This window comes from Mytilus trossulus, chromosome 7 (assembly GCF_036588685.1).
Source record: "Mytilus trossulus isolate FHL-02 chromosome 7, PNRI_Mtr1.1.1.hap1, whole genome shotgun sequence".
In the NCBI taxonomy this organism is placed as follows: domain Eukaryota; kingdom Metazoa; phylum Mollusca; class Bivalvia; order Mytilida; family Mytilidae; genus Mytilus; species Mytilus trossulus.
This window is the reverse complement of record NC_086379.1, coordinates 10767653-10784669: the sequence shown is the minus strand read 5'-3', so window position 1 is coordinate 10784669 and position 17017 is coordinate 10767653. Positions and strand designations below refer to the sequence as shown.

At 31.9% G+C, this 17017-nt stretch overlaps 2 protein-coding genes across 4 annotated transcripts in view; one reads left to right on the top strand and one right to left on the bottom strand.

Annotated features, from left to right (window-relative positions):
• The window catches only part of LOC134724623 (intraflagellar transport protein 140 homolog), a 56025-nt gene extending 54258 nt beyond the window's left edge, over nucleotides 1-1767 (bottom strand). For 2 of the 3 annotated variants that reach the window (XM_063587758.1, XM_063587760.1), the window contains exon 1: nucleotides 1675-1767. The gene's annotated coding sequence lies outside the window, so the exon portion shown is untranslated. Of the gene's footprint in view, nucleotides 1-1623 lie in introns of all 3 variants that reach the window. The other variant, XM_063587759.1, reaches the window with a different exon arrangement.
• A 2867-nt stretch (nucleotides 1768-4634) lies between these two features.
• On the top strand, nucleotides 4635-15676 carry LOC134726815 (uncharacterized). Its single transcript, XM_063591225.1, has 6 exons — nucleotides 4635-4856; nucleotides 8578-8677; nucleotides 9386-9457; nucleotides 10327-10575; nucleotides 14879-14974; nucleotides 15516-15676. The coding sequence occupies exons 2-6, from the start codon at nucleotides 8593-8595 to the stop codon at nucleotides 15521-15523; spliced, it is 510 nt and encodes a 169-aa protein (XP_063447295.1). The 5' UTR covers nucleotides 4635-4856; nucleotides 8578-8592; the 3' UTR covers nucleotides 15524-15676.
• The last annotated feature ends 1341 nt before the right edge of the window (nucleotides 15677-17017 follow it).

Below are 17017 nucleotides of genomic sequence, written 5' to 3'. Positions count from 1 at the left end.
CTGAGTACCTTGACCTATAATAATAATGGTTTACTTTTATAAAGTATTACTTGGATGGAGATTTGTCTCATTGTTTTTATTATCACAGTATTGCAGACTCAAACAAGCTAGAACGAATTCAAAGAAAAGTAGCACGCTTTATAACAGGCGATTACCAATGATTACAGAACTAGAGTAGATGGCTGCATAACAAACATGCTTAGGCCAAAAAAAAATATATGTCTGTTTCCTGTTTCTCCACCAACCCTGACTCAAACCCCTGACCCTAGATCTTTTTATTCAAATCCGGAAAAATATCGTTTCCAGTCCGGAAAAATATCGTTTCCAGTCCGGAAAAATATCATTTCCGGTCTGGAAAAATCGTTTCCGGTCCAATCCAGATCCGTATCTTACTATGCCCAAACAAAATATGGCTGCTCCCAGCACAAAGTGCTACAATTAAGATGGCAGGATTATTAAAAGCTTCTTTAAAGGGATTAAATCATTTTGGGGTACAGGACCCTTACCAAACATGACATTTAACCGACTGCAAATCTGACAGTGAGTGAAAAAATAATAATAAAAAAAAAATTTAAAAAAATCCCGACCTACTGACCCTGATTTGTTCGCCTTGGCAGCAGGATACAGACATATATTTTTTTTTTGGCCTTACAAAATTAGAGCTGCAGGAACTACAATTGAGACGCAAGAGCCAAAAGCTTATATTTTTGTACAAGGTGGTTGAGGTGCTGGTTTTTGCTATTGATCCAGACGACTTCCTCAAATCAGCAAGACGAAGACGAAAACATCACAGCTTAAAAGTTTGACAACTATCAAGCTACAAACATAGTTGAAAAACAAGTGAGGAACAATACAATCATTACAATGTGTTTTGACATTCCTACTAGTAAAACACTGCAACATTCAAATTCATTATTTGTGTCCACAATAGTAAATTGGAACTATACTAGCTATCTAGAAGACACTATTGTTCGTGCAACAAGTGTAGAGAGCTTTAAAGTAGTCCAAGATTACTCTGACGTCCAACGGCTGTTTTGCCTGAAAGCTTGGGCCGTGGGACAACTAAATGAAAAATGAACAGATTGATGCCCGATTTATATAATTCTAAGGCCGTCAGTCGGCACAAGAAGCGACGAAGCAGCGCATCTATTTTGGGTGGGCAAATATCTACTTTTGATGTCCCACAGCCCCAGCTTGTCTGGCAAAACAGCCGTTGGACGTCTGAGAATTCTCGGACTAGCTTTAAAGCTGCTCTCACAAAACATCAATAAATAGACAGCGCCTTCACTTCTGTTGTATAAAAGCCAGAATAGGTAGCTACGAAATACCCTTACAGATACATCACTTCAAAAATTATAGAAAAAGCAATAAATTAACTCAAATTTTGTCATTCAAAATGTATCGTGTTCCGCTTATAAAGTACTAAAGATTGTTCTGTCTTTTGTTCCATTCTGTCGTTGATAACATTTGTTATTAAAAGCCTACAAAAGATTAATCGAGAAAATTTTGCAAATGCTAACATGTAACGAAGAATTTAGTCCCCCCTTTTTTTTGCGACATGTTTACACGATATTTTGATCAGATTCGGCGGATTTAAAATTATAAAAACCAGTGAAAATGTACACTCATATGTAGATCTTTAAATTTTTTGAGGCTGATCGTATGCAATCATACAAGAAAGATGTTGTTTCCCTGGATACTGTGATGCTATTTCATAGGAAATTCAACTATGTGCTCCATTTTGAAAAATATTTCAGCAATGCATTGTGGGACTTGTTAAAAAGCGTAAACAAATCTAAACAAACTTTTTTCTATTCAAATAAAACTATAAAAAAATCGTAAATAATTTGAAATTTGATGTTTCTTCGTGATATTAGCAATAGTTTCCTTAAAATAACAAAAAAATATAAAAAAAAATCTTCTGTATCCCGAATTTTATACTGATACCGGATCACATTAAAACAAGCATTAGCTTTCTGAAAAACCTTAGCTAAAACGGTATCATATATAATGCTACAAAAAAAAAGAAACCCATGGGTTAAAAGGTTAAATACTATTATTCAAAACTTAGGTTTATCTTATTTGTCAAAAAAATGATAACCTTACTATTAAACCCCTGTTTGGTTTTATAAAACAAAGACTATATTTTTCAGGAACAACTTGGCACGCAAATATTTCAGCATCCCCTAAATCTGAGACTACTATAACTTTTCCAGAGTGTTTACAAAATGAGTGAACGGGCAGGTTATGTTGATGCTTTAAAAAATAGATCAGATCGATCATCATTATGTTAATTAAGAGTTAGTGCTCATAACCTTGCCATTGAAAGAGGAAGATATTTAAAAATGCCCAGAGATCAGAGAATTTGTGAAATCAGTAAACGTGGCGAAATTGAAAATGAACAGAACATGTTGCTACACTGCAGCAGTTACTCCAGTATTAGAGAGACTTTTGTATTAAAAATGTTCAAAATTACAGGGAAAAGTGTAACCACATTGTGCGATAAAAATAAAATAAATCTTATACTTAATAATACATCTTATACGGCACTAAAATTATCTTCCTCTTTCGTAACAAATTGTTTAAATGCAAGAAGTAATCTATTGTAATAGATTTTCATTATACCTTTAATCGTTTATTCACATATATATGTATATATATATATATACGAGTCTAAATTGAAAACTACGTTCATATATATATATATATAATTGTTTGTATTTTACTACCATGTATAGCAAATTGTTTATCCATTCGGTCATTACCATTTATTGTAAATGCATTTGTGCCAATAAAATATTGTCTATTGTCTATTGTCTATATTTCCATTCGGTTATTCCATTTGATGAATTAACTTCAACCTAAACGTTCAATGATCGAAAACGGTAAAATCAAAATAACTATAGCTTAAATTTTTGAATATGTAACGAGCTGCATATATATGACAAAAGCTAAACGGTAGATTTCAGTGATAGTAACTAAGAAAAAAAGGGAGAGAAAAAGGGGGGGGGGTTCCTACAAGGGAATATTTGTATCTAATAAACTCTAAATTAGAAAGTTTAAATGTAATTTTAAGAGGGAAAAAAAAAACAAATGAAAGGCATATTGTGAATGGTCTTTCTTCCTTTGTTCCGTGAGGAAATCTCGCAAATATCTGGTTTACCGTCAAACATGTGTCTGTTTGTTGTTTCTCACGGTGACGTTTACTTCATAATTTCATATTGAAGCACATGTAATGCACACGTTACAATTGTTTTAGAACATAGAGTTAAAGTTTTATGTCATGCAGAATAAAGTATAGAAAAGCAAAAAAAAATCAGACACAAATAACTAGATGGAAAAAGACAAAATGATCTGATTTTCTGTACCTCTAATATTTAAACTGAAAAAATGTCTTCACTGGGTACGCTCGAGCTGAAACCTACACTTTTCATGTTAGCAGGGGTAATACTTTTAATTTTGTAATCATGTTTTTTTCGCATTGGATTATTTAAAGACCCTGTCATAGGTTCACACGAAGTATTGCTTTTCAAAGACATGTCTTCTAAGTTAACGAATGCTGTAACCACTCTAATGGTCATTGCTGTACAATCCGGCGGCACGTTATATCTACAATCAAGGGATGAGCAATAGCAAAGGTCCAGTGAAAATTAAAAAAAAGAAAACGTAGAGTATTTTTAATTTTTATATATTTATGGTATTAATTTAAGCCGTCGTCCATAAATTTCTATTAAACATAGTTAGGGAATCCATCAGCTTTATCCTCCGAAACTGGAAAAATAAACAAAGTTTAAAAGGAGAAGGTCGACCGGTAAGGACCGATTTTGGCCTCAAATTTCAGGTTCATCTGACGAAAGATTTTGATCTCTTTTTAAACATTTAAGTGTCTATTCGATTTGAATCAGTTACACGAAAACCGTCTAAAATTTAACAAAAATGATAGAATTGTGAAGATTTCAGTAATTAAGCGTGACTTAATGGTGCTAGTACTCGATATATATGCATTGTATTGCCAAAAAAAAACCATATTTATGTAACAGAAGCATTCTACTGTCCAATAAATAACTAAAAGTTTACATTATAACAAATTTGTAAAACTGCTATATTTTTAAACCATATTTATGTAACAGAAGCATTCTACTGTCCAATAAATAACTAAAAGTTTACATTATAACAAATTTGTAAAACTGCTATATTTTGGGGCCAAAAAGGGGTCTTACCGGACCTACTCATTTCAAAAATTCTTTTGATTTTTTTTGTCTGATATTTATTTGAATATTTGTTACATGACACCAAATTGACGAATTCAGTAATAGTGTCAAATTAAAAAAAATATGATTCTATTTCATTATTCACTTTTCAATTTGAATACCGAAGTATGGCTATTTCATTATTCATTATTCATCGAATAGATAATAATGAACTATTTCCTTATTCATTATTGAATTTGGAAAAATAAAAAATGTATAATGGACGTACTTTAGCGCAGAATTCATATATGTGATTATACAAGTTCGTTTTTTATGTCCCATTTATGGGCATTATGTTTTCTAGTCTGTGCGTCCGTCTGTTCGTTCGTCTGTTCGTCCGTCCGTCTGTCTGAAATACACAATTGCATATTGATATTTTGAGGTACCGAAATACAATGTTAACGTAACGTTTTCATTGGTTAACTTTGTATTCTCAGATGGCGTCTCGAAAAATTTTCTGATTGTGACGTTAACGTTCCTAGCAGCAACCAGTCTTATTCTGTGTTTGTCAGAGAGATACCACGATTTAAAGATGATGAAAAGCTTCCTAATTCTGTTGTGTGTTCTAATACAACTGACTGTCATCAATAAAAATACTACCTCAAGGTAAGTCAATATTTCTTTTAAAAGGATCTATTTCTAATTTTGCTTGCTCTAGCATATTTTTGTCGATTAAAAAAAGATACTCTTTCAGTTGTTATATATATATGTGTTTCTCGGTTGTCTCGTGGAAATGCAAGATGAGTTTTAAAAGTAAACTAATCAGTCCGACACTTTGAAGAGGATCTTTTTGAACTGATATTTTATCGTTTATAAGTTAATTTTTGCAATAGAATATAAACCAACCTAAAACATCGAAGTAAGTCCTAATTGACAGTCTCTTGGTTTCAGGCTAAAGATCCAGTCATACAGCATTGTCACAGCACGTGATCTCCAAAAGGATGGTACAAACAAGGTAAGATGACTATGATAAGTACATGTATTGTCTATTACATATATAGTGTCCGATAAAACTTGAATTCCATATGACATGCAGTCAAAATAAGTATGGAATAGTTTTTCTCAGTGAATTTATATACGCTCTTATTAAAGTCACGAACCTCAAATTAAAAAAAGAAAATGATGCATATATATGTTTTTATATCAAAATGGATATTTGTCATTATTAAACTTATGTACATGTACTTTTTCTGAAGAAAATTCTTTCGTTTGTCCACATTTATAAGAAGTTTTACTTTTTATTAATTGCTTGCTTTCAGGAAGCAATTCGCCGACATATTTTCAGTATTCAAAGTGACCTTAGCGTGACCTCACTCGTACACATGCAGTGATCGCAATACGCATGGATCTGTCACAGAAATAAACTATTATATCATTTGATTGTGCATGCTGATGCTATACACGTCCTCAATATCTTTGCTTCTTTGTTGATTGTTTACTATAAGGTGACACTCGGTAAACTACGGCTTCAAATCACGACAATTAATGAGCAGCCATATTTTCACTTCATAGCAGACGGAGAGAGAAAACAATGTCAATTATACGATATTTTTACGGGGAAAATGATAAAATCATGGATAGAAGACTAAGTTTATGATACATGTATATACATGCATTTGTTCAAGAATTGGATAAATATTATTTTACACCAGTCACTCGTTTCATATGACTAGATTTTTTTATTATTTCTAGTTCGACCTTTTTGTTGAGTTGCTTAATAAACTTAAGGCGTATTTGTTAGTGCAAAACCAGTTTTAGTTTGTTAAACTTTCCATTTGTTAATGAGAACCAGTTTGAAACTAGTTTCGAACCTAAACTGGTTTGCCGTTTGTTATTCTCAAACCCAAACTGGTTCCAGAAACTATTCAAACCATGTCCAAGGGTGGTTTGTGGTTTCGGTTTAGGGTTTACAATGGCGGCAATGTTGATACAGTGTAGTGGTCGCAAAAATTTTTATGCAGATTCTATGGTCAAATTGATCTTTTTAGTGGATTTTCAATACTAATGTACTAGTATCACCTTTTTGTGTTTGGTGTTTTTTAACTTCACATAGTTTTATATAGATAATTAATGTTAATTCTGAACACTATATGCATTTGTTTTGTCATTTATTTGTTTCTGTTATTGCTATTTTTCTCAGTCTGGCAGTTACTTTCTTGTAAACATTGACAATTAAAAAAGTTTTAAATTGTTAATTTTTATTTGTTGTAAATTGGAAAATAATGAGATGACGATTAATGTTTATGAGATAATAATCAGATAAATAAGTGTAAGCATTACTAGAATTCATAACTGAAAAAAAATGAAAAAGCCTATGAGAACAAAAGCTTATGAAATTGTTAGAATTGTTAAAATTTGTGATTAAGTCGTCATTTCTAACTCAGTGATTTTTGGTATTTATGTTGTTGCATTAAGATAAGCACAACTCATTTTGAAATAAAAAAAAAAGAATTGGCTCCATTCTCGAATTGGTATGAACACTGAAACATTTGACAGGTACCATGTTGAAGTTAATTGTGATTAGGTATGGTGAACCACCTTTGATAATTCATTGATATTGGTATACAGTGTGCAAATCTCTTTTAAACAGAGATTGTTATAATTTGACTGGGTGTGTCTGTCAGTATTTTACCAATAATTATTAAAATATTTTTTTATTTTTATGTCTAAATTCTAAGCAAAAATACACCTTTCTCTCTGCAGCGTCAAGGATTATTCAACACAAGTTTTTTTATGCTAATTTTTGACGCCCAGTGACAAATATTTCATGCATGTTCAGGAAAACACGAGATTAAAAGTCTGGTATATAATGTAAGAATCAAGAGATGTGATATTATTGCTAATGAGGCAGCTAACCAAATATGAAGTGGATGTAAGCAATTATAGGCAACCTTAAGGCCTTCGACAATGACGAAAACCAGATACTTTAAAGTCGTCTATAAAAGGACATGAAAAGGAAACATTCAAATGAAAAAAACTAACGGCCTAACTATACAAAACAAAACAATTTACAAAATATCAAATGTGAGTTGAGACATAACCAACGACTACCACTAAACAGGTTCATAAAGAATATGGCAGGGGTTGATATTATAACGAAGATGTGGTATGTTTGCCAATGAGACAAGTCTTTAAAGAGACCAAATGAAACAGCATAGGTCATCATATAGCCCTCAACAATAAGCAAAGCTCATACCACATATAGTCGGCTATAAAAGAATCAGAAATCACAAATGTAAAACCATTCAAATGAGAAAACTAAAAGCCTAATTAATGTACAAAATAAAGCGAACGAACACAGTAACAAACGACAACCACTGACTTACAGGTTCCTGACTTTGGATTGGCACATGCATACAGAATGAGGCGGGTTTAAACATGTACAAAGCACTCAATCCTCCCTAAAGCTGAAACAGTAGTGTGGCAGTACAAAAAGAAAAGAAACCGACCAACTAACATTAAGGCAATACTCAAAGCATACAACTAAAAGTATTTGCAACTATTAGAAGTTTGTTCAAAGCTAGCTGCAAGTGGTACTGCAATAAATATTGTTCCCCAGACTGAAGCGTCTGCTGTACGTTGTATCCTTACATATACATTCATATACAATAAAAGACTTTGAAAAGTCGTAGTGAAAAAGTTTTGACCATCAAATTTTTGTATAAGAAATAATAGTTAGGACTAAAAGATTTTCTTTCGGACCATCAGACAAAAATGATTTTGAGAACTTTTTGATATCTTTGCTTTATACAAAAAAAAATCACTTCGGTTACTTGAAAAAAAAAGATGACCTCAGTTTTTGATCAGCCATTTTCACAGGCACTTGTCCCAGGCACTTGCCCCAGGCACCTGTCTCAGTTTCATGTCATCGAACATAACAAAATTGTTATTTTATTGATTTTGTGTAGAATATCTTCAGAAGAGGTCCAAATTCATTTTTTTTGGATTCTTTACCAAAAGACATTCTAGAGATGTACAGAAGAGACCAACCGTGATGCCCAAGTAGTTTTGACATCATGTTTTTTAGATAAACTTTACATTTGTTGAAAAATATCTCAACCAAAACCAGTTTTGAAACCTAAACCAAAACCAATCAAAACCAGTTTTAAACCAAAACCTAAAACTAAAACCAGTTTTTCTGTAACAAATTCGCCTTAATGTGCATGGTATTTTTCTTATTCCTTTATGTAAGAAAACGCCATAGTGACTTTGACATACCATATATAAAATTGAGAATGGAAGATTGTATATTTGTTCTATGTTTAATTTCTTTCATGATATCTGACGCCTTAGAGTTTGCTGCTATAACTTTATCAATTCTTTTCAGATTGGTTTGAACTTCATGGATGTACTATTGGTGTTTATGTGCTTTATTGTTTCTTACGTTGTATTCGAAAGATACAGATTCAACAACAAATTGGGGAAACGTAGGTTTACTTTTAAATAATCAAATCTTAAGTCTTTCATTCAAACTTGAAATTATAATTTATTTATCAGATTTAATTTTTATAGTAATGACATAAATCTTGTAAAATAAGTCATGCAACATTTATATTTTTGCATTTTTTTTATTGTTTACCTTATTATTTACATCGTTTGTTTCAAAAAATGAATATGTTCTTATGGCAAGCCGTTTAGATATTTATTCTTACTTCAAATATCTCATGAAACTATATCTTATATAGTTATATATTTTTTATAAGATATTTGATATAGTTTATAAGCTATTCTCATTTAATTTTCTTTATAAGATATCTTCTGAATTATGTGATATATCTTATAAAGTAAATAAGATATCTCATATAAAATATGCTTATAAGATATCTTTTAAACTTTAGGAGATATCTTATAAACTTTATGAGATATATCATATAACAATAAAGATATCTTACATAATACTTGTAATATAATATATAAGATATCTTATAAAGATGAAATCATATAAGATATCTTATACACTTTATGAGATATATAATAAATCATTAAAGATATCTTACATGATATAATATATAAGATATCTGATACACAAAGAAGATATCTTATATATTATAGGTGATATCTTGAAATTCGAATAAATTGTAAAACGGCTTGCCATATGTTCTAACCAATTTAATAAAACTAAATTTTTTTTGCAGAAGTTCAACTGTTGAGGAGAAATTCAGTGAACCACGATGTATTGATCAGTAGATTATCCCCCTTTCTCGAAGGTATGTATTTTAACTTAATATTCTTTTAAAATACCTTTGCTTGTGAAGACAGTTTCTCTTTAATGTGTTGATCGGTTGAGGTCTCCTTAAAGTTTATTGTTTATAATTATCTATATAAAAATAAGAAGATGCGATAAAAATGAGGTATTTCTACACCACAGACCAAATGATACAGCTATAGGCCACCCTTACGGTCTTCAGCGAGGAACAAAACCCATTCCGCATTTTCAGCTATTAAAGGCCATGAAATTAAATGTGAAATAGTTCAAACAAGAAAACTAATGGCATGGGTGGTGTTCTCGAAGTTATCTTAGGCTTAGGACGTGTCCTAAGACCATCTTATGACAAGTCTTTGTCTTAAGTAGTGTTCTCGAAGCTCTCATAGCTTAGGATTTATCACATTGTTCGCACATAGGATATGTTTAGGACGTCCTAACATAAGATGTGTCTGAGATGGCTTTGAGACACAACTTGATAGTGTCCTAAGTCGATCCTAAGTCCATCCTAAAATGGTTCTTATCTATGACTTAGGACGAATCTTACGATACACCCCAGGTTTATGTACAAAATAATGAATGAAAAGTAAATTTGACATATCTTTGACATGCATATTTTCATATTAAGCATATTTTCATATGAAGCATATATTATACTTATATATTCATATTAAGCATATTTTCATATTAAACATATTTTCGTATTTAGCATATTTTCATATTAAGCATATTTTAGGCTTAAAAGTACTGTGTTATGTCGCCGTTGTTTGAGTTGACAATTCGTGTAGACAGACCCGGCTTCTATTTTAAATTTCTTTAATCTAATCAGATTTAAAATCCTTTTTTGACAATCTTTATGTATTTTTTTTTCAGACTCTCGAAGCAGAAATTCAGGGATTGAAATGCCTTTGAGAAAACTGAATAGAAGTATAGATTATTTAGTCTCAGATATAAAAAGCCACAACAGTGAACTGGAAAAAATTCAAACCCAATTTACAAGTTTCAAAGTAGAATGGCTTGAGCAATCCAAACTGTACGTAAACATACCGGAAAGTGTTATAGTATCCAGCATTGAAGCTCCACAGATAGCAAGCGAACTGGAGAGTCTGAGAGATTATATAGGTATTTTATTTTTATTTTACAAGATTGATCGTTTATATAAATATACAGCGTTAATTTCCATTGTTTAACGAGAGCGTACATTTTAAATGAATAAAATGAATGAAAACTACGGTTTCTTGTTTGTGCATTGTGATAAAAAGTTCGTATGTATAATTACTTTCATTTGTTTCTTACTCTGTCTTGTATTGTTCTCTTCGTACTTTTGCAAATATTCAATTTCATGACTGCATCAAGTGTTTCTATCAGTTTACCATAGTGATATCACATGGTAAGGTTAGAAATTAATTGTAAACCCTAGTTTTAAGATCCGATTTTCGATTAACAGTGGTAAGGTAATCGTTGCAAAAAATCCTGCTCAAACTTTTGTGAAAGACGTTTTAACTTTGAATTGTTGCGAGAGTTTATGTTCTATGTTGAAGGCACTTGCATATAGTGACCTGAAATACAAGTACTGTTCTATTGAGTTTAGATACATGTCTTCTGTTTCTGTCCCTGACCTATGTTTGCTGTATTCGGCATGTGTAGTGCATCATGCTATGAGACATTGATACGTTATGAAATTTCGTGCAGGACTGCTTTGTGGGTTTTTTTTGGCATGGAACTCCTGACCAGACTATGACTTTTTGACTCTTGACCTATGCAGTGTGGGTGTATCATCATGATGTATACAGTGTGTTCCTTTGTATATTACCCTGACCTAGAAATATAATTCTAAATTGACCTAGCTTGCTTCTGAATATGTAGCATGAAGATGTATTGTCATAAGATGTCTTGTGGCACGAGAAACTTTATATGATCTTGACCTTTGCCCTCATTGTACAACTTGTATATTATGTTTGAAGTATATGGAGAATCTTCTGATTGCACTCATATCTAATATTTTTATATTTTTATTAAATATTTAGTTATATTTGTATATTTTTAATTATAAGATCGGTTTTATGTATTGGAGTTTGAACTAGTACACATTTTGAAGTCCGCCGCCGGGCGAGGGATTTTCTCACTTTGTTAAAAACCCATTGGTGACCTTTGACTGCTTTTTGCTTTTTTTGTCATGTTACTGTCTCTTAAACACATTTCACATTTCTATTCTCAATTTTTGATATGAAGAATGTTTTGATCAAATGAAAACTAAATCTTTTTATTGCTGTGAAAATTAGAAAGAATATTTACTGCTCTAGTAGCACCATGTACTGCAAGTTGTGATAGATTGATAATTCAAAATGGTTCAATCATTTTACCTTGGATTTCATTTGATGGACATGTTGATATGGATAGTCTGTTTAAGCATCTTAAAAATCACATGAAGGTATACGCATGTCAATAAACTGAACTCAGTGCGAAGAACCTTTAAAGTACACTTAGACAAAGAGCTCAATCTAGTGAAACACTTTTTTATGCTGGTCACTCACTGTCTGTTATCAAACTGCACCGCAATCCTAAAAAAATATGCAAGTTAATTCTAATAGAAGTAGAAGCCAAAGGAAGTAAATAAACCGTTTACTGAAATAAATGTACAATATGTCTATGGGCCATAGATGCCCCTGCTTGTGAAAAGAAAACACAAGTAAACTCCACATATAGAAACAGGGTTCACGTAATTTTGACTGTTAATTGACCATAAGCATTGTGTATAAGTTTCAAAACATTTGGTTGAGGCAACTAAAGTTAAAGAACAGAAACAACAGATTAAGCATGATCTTTCCTATCTTTAGTCTACGTGTTGATATCTGTATCATTAGTACTAGTAGTACCAACTTCTTATATCTAATAACTCTTGAACAGTAACACCACCAAATATCGAACTTGATAGAGCGTGTTATGGGGTAATACGCATTACGTATAAGGTTTATAAAATTTGATTGAGTCAAACTTATTTAAAAGAACGAAAACGCTAATTCAGCATTTTCTATGTTTTTAAAGGAACATGATAACTGTTGAACGGTAAAAGTGACGCTACCAAATTTCAAATTCATTTTTTTTGTATGTGGAAATAACCATTGTCCCAGCTAGGTTAGGGAGATGGTGAAGACCCCGCTAACATGTTCAACCCCACCCTATATTTAGTATGCATGTGCCAGTCGCAAGTCAGTGGCCTATACATTTGTCCATTGCTTTCCTCGTTTGAATTTCGTTTTATCGTGTTTTTTTCTATGTTGTGATGTTATAATAATGTTTCATCCAGCTGCAAATGTTTGCACCTGTCCTAAGTCAGGAATCTGATGTACAGTAGTTATCGTTTGTTTGTGTAATTTATACGTTTTTCTCGTTTCTCGTTTTTTTATTTAGATTAGACCGTTGGTTTTCTCCATTGAATTGTTTTACACTAGTAGTTTTGGGGACCTTTATAGCTTGTGATTCGGTGAGAGCAAAGGCTCCGTATGAAGGCCGTACATTGACCTATAATGGTTTACTTTTATAAATTGTTATTTGGATATAGAGATTTGTCTCATTGGCACTCATACAACATCTTCTATACCTATTTGCTCATTGTTGAAAGCCGTATGGTGACATATAGTTGTTAATTTCTGTGCTACCTGGTCTCTTGTGGAGAGTTCTTCTTTGGCGCTCATGCCACATGAGGTGAAAGGTGGGGATCCTGCTAGCATGTTTAATCCGCCGCATTCTGTTTGTATGTACCTGTCCCAAGTCAGGAGACTCTAATTCATGAATTGTCGTTTGTTTATGTGTTACATATTTGTTTTTGTTCATTTTTTGTACATAATTTGTCCGTTTCTTTCTCAGTGCTTTTTATAACTGACTATGCAGTACGGACTTTGCTCATTGTCGAAGGCCGTAGGGTGACTTATAGCTGTTAATTTCTGTATCATTTAGTCTTTTTTGGAGTGTTCTTATTGGCACTTATGACACATCTTCTTTTTATTTTGTGTATAAGTTTTGTAGTATTTGGTTGAGGCCACTAAAGTTAAAACAACGGAACCCTTTTTTTTTTTACGTTCGGGACGAACGGACTAGAGTAACTCCGCAGTTTATGTTCCTTTTCTATGGTACCAACACAGAAGTTCTGACTAGTGTGCTGGTGCTACGCATTCCACCAGCACTGTCATTAATACACACACACACACAATTTTATTATAAAAATATTCAATCTTCATTTTGAAGTGATTCTTTTTGGCCTATAATGATTATATGCATGCCTTAATAATATTTCACAAGTAGTATCAAATTTGACAAATTTATTGTTATATTTTATAACTTATTTTTCAATTAAACTTAAATTGATCATCACTTTCTTTTTAAATGTCTTTTAAGATTCCGTTTTGAACAAAACGATTTGTTACATATTATATACTTCACACGTATTTCTATCAAATCTGATATTATTACAAAGCGGCTATTAAATAAAATGCATTCGAACTTTAAATGTGCATTTAAATATATATGCAATTCGTCAACTGGTGAAGTGGCTAGATGCATATATCGTTGGCCAATTGAACGACAGGTCTCCAAATTTTGTTGTTTTAAAACGTCTAGAAATATTAAAGGAAATAAATAAAAACAGAACGACTGAATTAAATAAAATAATGTTCGATATAATTAACCATTTCGATTTATTTTTAAAATCTAAACGATGCTTTATTTTTATCTAGTTTCCTAATCATTAGAATGAGAAAATAAATACCTTACAGCTTCTTTAACCGTCGATCCTGAAATGTTTAATGTTATAAAACAATTTTAGCGTCTTTGACCTACTTTACCTTTTTATTCGGATACTTGTGGTTATCTTCTTCAAGTTCAACGGGAACATTAGAATAATCTAGAAAAGAACCCAGATGGAACCAGGAATTCGGGTTGCTATAACCAAACAACCCGGATGTTGAACCAGTTACCATGGTTTCGAACCAAAGAACCAAGGTTCAGAACCAAACAACCCAGATGGAACCAGGGTTTAGAACCAGAGTGCCCGGATAGAACCTTATTGCATTCGGAATTCTCATGACTTTTTATACCTTCAACGTATTTTCCAAATCATTTATTTATTTAGTATATTTATATATAATTTTAACAACCTTACAAATATTGTAGATAAACGAGTTCTACAGGTAATGTTAATTTTATATGAGACATAATCATACATGGATTACGTTCATATAATTGGTGGCCTTCGGCTTTTGTTTGCTCTTTGGTCGGTCGTTGTCTCTTTGACACATTCCCCATTTCCATTCTCAATTTCATGCTCAGATACTTTTGAATTTAACATTTTTGTTTTGTTTTAGAGATCAAGAATGGTAATGGAATATACTAGCTAACTCTTGGTTATAATCTTATTTTTCTTCTTCAGAAGACGCATTAGACAAATTCAGAGTAGCAATGGAGAGCAATCGGTCTTCATTAGACACAGCAAAATCAGCTGTTGAACAGTTGTTAATATCAGAAGGTAATTTCTAATTTTATTATACTGATTATCATCTTATTTTCATACTTTTATAAGTCTCCAATATTCAAAATTATGAAATTAGATGGTCCGTTAACAGGTTAACAACACCTCGCTTTTGGCCAAAAAACAGTTGACAAAAAATTCAAAAAGGCAGATAACAATTAACAAAGTGGGTTGCAAACAGTTAACAGCTTTAATTGTTCTAAGATAACAGCTAACAACACCTTCAAAAGGGCCATAACAGGTTAACACAAATAGGTATCCCCCAACCCCTACCACCTCTTTACAGTTATAGGTTGAAGCACGGCTTTCAACACGAAGCCTTGACATGAATTTCACTCGCATCAATTTTTTGAAGAATCTATATTTTTTTTATTACACACTCAACTATACTTTCGTATTAAGAATTTACACGTACATGTACAGATTGATACATTTAAAGAAATCTAAGATGGATATGTTAAGAGTGTTCCTATACGTTCCATTATATTGAATAATTATTATGATATAGTTGTATTTAATATGTACACTTGATTTGTAGGAATTTAAAGGATTGGAACCAAAGAAGACGGTAGTTATTAAATAAAACATTCCATTGCATAAACTAGTTACAATCTATTCTGCCAAAATATGTTTTTTCAAAATTACTTTAAAACTGAAGACTCATACAATTTTAAGCACTTCAGAAACTGGGTAGTACTAGTGCCATGCGATTCAGCATCTGTTTTTGTATCCACTGTGAAATGTCACGTATAACATACTTCGGGATTAACAAGTATTGTGGAATGCTTTTTGTCCTTATCTTTTTCTTTTACCATTGTTCTGTCTATCTTCTCTTCTCTTTTTCCTTCTAGCAAAAGACAGAACGACAAGAATAGATTATCTGGGTTTTCCACACATTGATATTGTAAAATATCAGCCGCGAGCCACAATGTTAACCTTTTTAACGACGGTGAGTGCAGCGACACATCGTGTCGAGCGGCTGATATTTTACGATATCTATACGAAAAAAATATATATTTTTCTATTCCGAATATCTAATAATTTCAAATTATTTTGATTTTCAATTTATCAAAAATAGATGCATTTGTTTATTCTATATCGTTGTTGTGTTATGAGTCATTTTTTTTTATATTGATAATTCTTATCAATTAGAGAGTATACGTAGTTTGGAAAAGAAATAATGAAGGATGAATCAGTTCTGTTTACATTACATATTGTTAATTTATATCCGAACAAGTATACCAATGTTTGACAAGTTATAAGTTACTAAAGTTTTAACGTATAACCACCTACTGAGACAGTTTGCTTCATAGACAACAAGAAAAACGAAATGTTATAGCTATTTTTGTGATGTTAAACATTCAAAGTTACTTTCGGTCAATGTTACATTTTTGATTGTTTCAGAAAAAAATATGTTACGATCGTTTAGTAACATTTTCACTTTTATGCGATTGTCATTTCAATCAAAATCTTAAAACATATCTATATTATTTTGGGCTTAATGATGTTAGTGTATATGTGTTGTGTGCTTTGGTATTCACAGGCTTTGACAACAACTAGTGTATATTTATTTCCCGCTATAGAATAGACTTAGGTTATACTATTTATTCAAAATGATTGTTTATGAGGTGACATAAGGAAAGAGGGGGGGGGGGGGGGGGGGTTGACTAGTGTTGCTCGTCCGCAATTCTGGATACGTAACATGAGATAAAGAAGGAGTCAGATGGAACAAAAAATGATACTTAAAACAGAGAAGGAGTCAGATGGGGAAACGCGATACGTATAATAGGAAATTTGTATCTGTTTAAATAATTTAACTAATGAAATAAATCTGAATACTCGTTTATTTGTCATATTTGCTAATAATTTGGTCTTCTTGTTTTTGGCATTTCATTATTAAATATAGAAGGTGAAAACATAGCGAACACTTTCTACTATTTCCTAAAATGTATGCATGTTCGTTTTGAAAGACTTGCACGAATGAGAACAGATGGTGTCTTAAAAATTAATGTTTTAGAAATACATGTTCGATGCATATTT